The 6,381-nt window shown below is 24.0% G+C and overlaps 2 protein-coding genes across 2 annotated transcripts; both read right to left on the bottom strand.

The window, feature by feature from the left end:
* Positions 1-5,560: 5,560 nt before the first annotated feature.
* On the bottom strand, positions 5,561-6,381 carry BKA55DRAFT_338518 (uncharacterized protein). The gene has a single exon (XM_046185746.1). The coding sequence runs from the start codon at positions 6,086-6,088 to the stop codon at positions 5,792-5,794; it is 297 nt and encodes a 98-aa protein (XP_046040617.1). The 5' UTR covers positions 6,089-6,381; the 3' UTR covers positions 5,561-5,791.
* On the bottom strand, positions 6,113-6,280 carry BKA55DRAFT_531619 (uncharacterized protein; the record flags this gene model as incomplete). The annotated part of the gene is made up of 1 exon (XM_046189235.1): positions 6,113-6,280. A coding segment is annotated over one exon (168 nt), but the record flags the coding sequence as incomplete, so codon positions are not given.

The raw sequence follows: 6,381 nt of genomic DNA, 5'->3' as shown, positions 1-6,381 counted from the left end.
TTTTATTTTCTTTAAAATAAATATTACTAAAAATCCTATTAATAAGTTAGATATTTTAATATTTCTTTTTATTAATTTTATATTTAGGTAATCTCTTAAGGTAATAAGTTCTTTTTATTAAGTTATAAATCTTTTAGAATAATAAGTTATTTATTTTAAGTTATATTTTATAGTCTTAGCGGCTATATTATAATACTTTTATTTTAAGTTCCTCTTTAAATAGCTTTTTATAAATATAATACTTTTTTAAGATATTTTTAAGTTAGTCTTATTATTCCTTTTCTTTAAGTTATTTTTAATATTTTAGTTATTTATTTAAGTTATATAGTTAGTATTTAATAAGTCTTAAGGCTTATTAATTTTATTATTTCTTGCCTTTTATATATTTATATTATACTCTTTTTAGAAATAGTAAATTCTTTATTTTATATATTCCTATATTATTATCTTTAATTAAGGTTTAAGATCTCTTATTATTTATTATAATTATTTTATTATTACTATTTAAGTTATTATAAAAAGTAACTTAGCTAATTAGCTAGTTAATATATAGGTTTATTTATTTAAGCTATAATATATTAAAGATAATATTATATCTAGTAGTAGGGGAATAACATCTAGGTCTATTCCTTGATTTTTCCCCTAGATAAGGACCTTAAGGTAATTAACCTCTTAATTTATTATTCTATTATTATAGTTAAAAGGTTATCCCTTTATATTAATAACTAGGTATAAGACTTACTTTTTCCTTTATAATAATCTAAGCTCTATAACTAGATTTAAGTTAATAAAGTTATATTTAACTTTATAATTAATTTAAGTATTTAGCTATCTCCTCTTAATCTGAACTTTTAATACTAAGCTATTAGGCTTACTATTTTATATAACTCCTAAAGCACTTATTAATTTAAGTTATTTTTATCCTTATACTTTATATATTTATAGCTTTATTATAAATAGTATTTCTTATTTCCTAATATATCTTAGTAAATTTATTTATAATTGCTATTATAGTATTCTTCTTTATTAATATAATTATTTTTAAATTCTTTATTATATAATAACTATTAGAGATATTTTTCTAGTTTTATATCTTACTTATTTAATATAATTCCTTATTTAAATTATTTATTATTAGCTGTATTTTCTATAATTATAATCTTATTAAGTTATTAGAGATTTATAAGGTTATTATATAAGTAAAGTCTATTAACTTCTTATTAGTATTTTAGCTCCTTAATAGTTTCTAAATTAATATTATTAATTAATAGTTCTTTTATTAAGTAGTTATATTATTTATTATTAATTTATTCTTAATATTTTTTTTCCTATTTTTAATATTTTTTTATTATTTTATTAATTTCTACTTAGTTAAATACTTCCTTAAGGTTAATTAGGGTAAAGATTCTTTCCTAAGTTATATTATTATTATCTAGCTTAGTTTCTTTTATTAGTTTCCTTAGATAATTAAACTTTCCTTTAGTAATTACCTAGAATTCCTTTTTAGCATCTTCTATAAGCTTTTATAATTATTAAATTCCCTTATAAAGTTAGTTTACTTTATAGGTTTATTAATAATAGGCTATATTAAATTATAATTCCGCTACTCCTAGGTTTTTATATTATATATATATTAGGTACTTTTTTATTTCCTTCCTTAAATAGAGTTTACTATTAGATATACTAGGAATAATTACTAGGAAATAATTATTATTATGCTTTTTTTATTTATATATTTTATATTAATAATATTTAAAAAATAGCTATAAGATCTCTTTATATTATTTATTTATTAAGAGTATTTAAATATTATCTTATTTATAAAGTTATTCCTCCTTATATAATAGGTTTATAATATTATTAATATAATATATTTTAATATTTAAAAGTTTAATTATATTAGTATTTCTATATTCTTTAGCTCCTTATATATACCTTTCTTTTAGTAATATTTATATTTTATTTCTTATTTTATTAAATAATAGCTTATAGGGTTACTTTTATTTTTACTTAAGGTATTTATCTTTCTTATAGAGGTATTATATAATTACTTATATTACTTCTCCTTTATATCTTATACTTTAGGAGTATTAATAGTAATAGGCGTAGATTCTAGCTCCTGCCTCTTATTCCTTATTAAAGGCTATTTCCTTTTTCTAAAGCTTATTTACTATTATAGTTTTAATAGAGATATTATTTATTTTACTAGTTAACTTGGTTTTCTTATTTATATTAGGGATAGTTGCTATTTCTTATTATATTATTCTTAAGACTTTTAGTTATTATTCCTTATTGCCTTTTCTATTATCCTTCTTTTACTATTCTTTCTCTCTTTATTTTTATTAAAAATATTCCTTTTATTTTAGGTTTTCTATCTTTTAATAGTAATACTAGTTATTAATTTTGTTTTTTTAAAGACTTTATTATTTTTTCTTTTCTTTTATAAGCTTCTTTTTCTTTTATCTCTTATAGGTCTTTATAAGTAGTTTTATAAAAGTTAATTTATAATATAGAATTATATTATATCTGCTTTAAGTTATTCCTAATACTTAAGTTAATTTAAGAGATTACTTACCTTAGTTTTATTATTAAGGTTTCTGCAGTTTAAGGCACTATTATACTATATATCTAAATTAGTTATAGTTATAGTATTTATATTAAGATATATCTTATTTTCCCTTATTACCTTACTATATAGCTCTAAGTATTATAGGTCTTATTTAGGTTTTATATAAAGTATTATTTTAGTAATTACCTTATTATTAGCCTTAGTTTTAAGAGTTACCTTAGTTATTATTATTATATTATTAATTAAGGTAATATAAATTAAAGTTATTACCTTATTTATAACAGTTAGGTTTTCCAAACAGGTAAACTAGTCCGTACTAGGTTTATGTTTGCAGATTGCATAAGGCGTAATACTAAGCATTACAAAGTATTATATCTCTTAATAATTAAGTAATATATATTAGGCTTATTAATATAAAGATGCTTTAATTAATAGCTAGTAAGCTAAGTTCTATAAAAGTGCTAAATAAATATGTTTTATATACTAAAGGTAGCCTAATAGCTTAGTAAGGAATAATAGTAATCTAAAAGTTAGATCCTTAGGGATTATTAGTAATCTATAGTAATCTAGCCTTAAAGTATTATAATCTAAGTAATTTAATAAAAGAGGATTATTACTAGGAAAAGTAATCCTTCTGTAATAGGTAGAAATTATAAGGGCTATATAATATAGCTATATAGGTTATAATACGATCTCTCCCCTCTATTAGGTCTTGCCCTTAAGACCTATATATCTCCCTATTCTTATATCAGGCTTTAGTAAGCGCTAACTCTCTTTCTTTATTCTTTTCCTAATATGCCTTACTAATCGTTATATTACAGAATCTTTAGTTAAAATCTTATAAACTCTAAAGTATATTTATTTAGTAGATTTAATTATAAAATTTAGTTTTAATATTATGCCTTATTCCTTCTATAAGGCTAAAGGCCTTTATTATAAAATAATTAAGTATTTTTCTTATTACTTTAAATATACTTAATAAGGTTAATTTTATAATACTTCTAGCATTGCGATTGCCTATTATATGTTATTTCCCTTATTATTATTGCCTTCTGCTAACCGTTTTTTCTTTAATTCCTTATTTAAATTATAAGTCTAATTATCTAAAATAGGCAAAAGAGAAAGCTAAGGAAAAGCTTCTTAAAGCCTAATAAGAGGTTAATAAGGCCATTATAAGATTATCTTATATTTATTATTAGAAGCGTTTATTATATAAGCAGGATATCTAATCTATTATTAATAATATAAATTCTTCTATAAGTAATATTATTACTTAAGAAGAGGATATAGCAGTTCTAGATATTTAGTCTTTTAGCAGTGCTAATATTATTAACTAGAACCTGATTTTTAATCCTTTACTTTCTAAGGTTATTAGTAAAAGTTCTTTAGGAGTTGCTAGGCATTAGCGAGGTATTTTATTAATTCTTATATATTTTCGCTTTTTAAATAGTTCTTTTATTTAATTAGATATATCTTTTATCTGTTAATTCTTTATATATTTCTGATTTCCTCTGCTTTATATACCTCTAGTCCTATGATTTGTTATGGTTTATTGCCGGTTTTTATATATATTATATCTGCAGCTAATTTAAGTATTAAGATATAATAAATTAGGTAATATCTAATATTTAAGGGTAGATTTAGTTTATATTAATCTTTTCTTATTTTTATTTAATCTTAACTAGTCTTAAGTACTTATAGTTTAGTTTATAACTTAGTTAATTTATTTTAATATTTTTAGTAAATAAGTAAACTATATCCCCTTTATAAAGGTTAGTCCTTTAACCTTTTAGGGTTATAATATCTTTATATCCTTTTCCTAATAAATTCTAATTTAGTCTTAAGTTTATTATATATTTCTTTAATTTATTACTTATAATAATTACTACTAGGTTTATATTCTTAAGTTCCTAAGCATTATAATACATATTAGGTATAAATCTAATATTTATATTAAATAGTATAAGTTTTATACTTTTATTATAGGCAGTATTATAAGCTAGTTAAGCGCTTAGTAGCTTCTTAACCTAGTTATCTTATTTATAGTTAATATAATACTAAAGGTACTATTCTAGTACTTAATTTATTTATTCTATCTAGCTATTTACCTGCAATCTAAAGGCTATTATAAGTTAGTAATTAACTCCTATAAGTACTATAAGCAATTGCTAGAATTTAGAGGTAAATATTAGTCCTCTATCTAATAGGATTTCTTTTAGTAATCCTTATTTCCTTACTACCCTATTATAAAAGATATAGGCCATAACTCCTATATCTATTGCCTCTTTATAAGGTAAGTAAATAAAGAACTTTATAAGTCTATCTATAATAACTATAATACTATTATAGAAGATTCTAGTTAAAGGGTTTTTAGATAATAATAACTTAGTTATAAAGTCTATTATAATTAAGCTCTATAGTCATTCTGTAACTTCTATTAGTTATAGTGTTTTATAAGGTTTATATTATTATACTTTTATTTTAATATAAATATTATATTACTTAATAACCTTTTTATTACTTTTTATATTATCTTATAACCTTATTATAATAATTATTTTAAGGTTTTAATAACTCTTTAATATCTATATAATAGGTATATATAGAATTCTTAGATAAATTCTTATAGTTCTCCTAGGATCTCTTTAGTTACTTCTGCTTATATCTATCTTAATATTACTATTTTTTAAGTAAATTAATATTCTCCTTTATTATTCTTTTCTAATACTTATTCTTTTGCCTTAATAGTGCTAGTATTATAGTCTAGTTATTAACTAATTATATCTGCTTTTCTATTTTTAAATCCTTTATAGTAAATAATTATAAAATCAAATTTATATAAGAATTTTATATAATATAGTTATTATTTCCCCTGTTTATATTAATGGTGCACTGATGTTATAGCTGATTTGCTCATTTGGTCACGTGATCTGTCTCGTGACTCATTTGATCCTCTTTTCGCCGCCGATGCCAAATTCATAACTTCAGGTCTTTAACTTCAGGTAACTAAACTCACACAAAACTCAATATATTTTTCCTCTAAACCCGCGATTACCCCGCTTCCATCCCAGACATCGCATCACAGGTTCTCGGTCTTCTCCAGTACCTCCTTGGCCTGCCACCGGATATCCTTGAGCCACTCGTTATGCAAGCCGCCGTTAAGGGCCCTAAGGAACCCCCTCTCCCTCCTGCTTGGCTGCACCCCTCTGCATAGCTTCCTTTCTAGATCTTGAGCTTCTGCTTCTCGCGTTTAAGGAAGTCTTTATTAATCAGAGGGTTCTCATAGATAGACCATATAAGCAGGAGGATCTCATAACTAAAGATCGCTATCCTAATGCGGCTGGTATTATCCTTATTAAACCAGGCCTCTCCGATATCTATAGCCATTATATACAGCATATCGCCCTTGCCCTTATTTCGCCCAAGAGCTTCTTCGATCTTAGGGATCACATCATGGCCTTCAGTCAGATAAGGCTCATCAGGCCTGGGTGCCTGCAGGCTTCTTCGGATAGCAGGCATCGTGACGGGGCAGCTGTGATGCTGTTAGCGGTTGCGGCCAGAAGAGGGAAAGTCGGGTCGGGTCGGATGACTTACTGCGGAAGCGTGATGGATGATTGAAGCGTGGTATCCTTTCAGGTGGGTTGTAGGAAGAAGGTTGGGGCCAGCTGATGAGCAGGGCTTTTCAGCTGGCATATGTGCAGCTAGGTTCAGGCTGCAATTGAGGCAGCTAACTATGATGATTTGACTTAATGAAGCTTTGCCGGCTGTAGGGGCAATAAATGTTTAAACTATATTAGACTCTGGAGATGCTT

Source organism: Fusarium redolens, assembly GCF_020744475.1.
Source record: "Fusarium redolens strain MPI-CAGE-AT-0023 chromosome Unknown BKA55scaffold_67, whole genome shotgun sequence".
In the NCBI taxonomy this organism is placed as follows: domain Eukaryota; kingdom Fungi; phylum Ascomycota; class Sordariomycetes; order Hypocreales; family Nectriaceae; genus Fusarium; species Fusarium redolens.
This window is presented reverse-complemented; position numbering and strand designations above follow the sequence as displayed.

What these genes read in the sequence shown, in the direction of transcription:
- BKA55DRAFT_338518 (XM_046185746.1), bottom strand. Translation starts at nt 6,088, where the DNA reads ATGCCTGCTATCCGAAGAAGCCTGCAGGCACCCAGGCCTGATGAGCCT.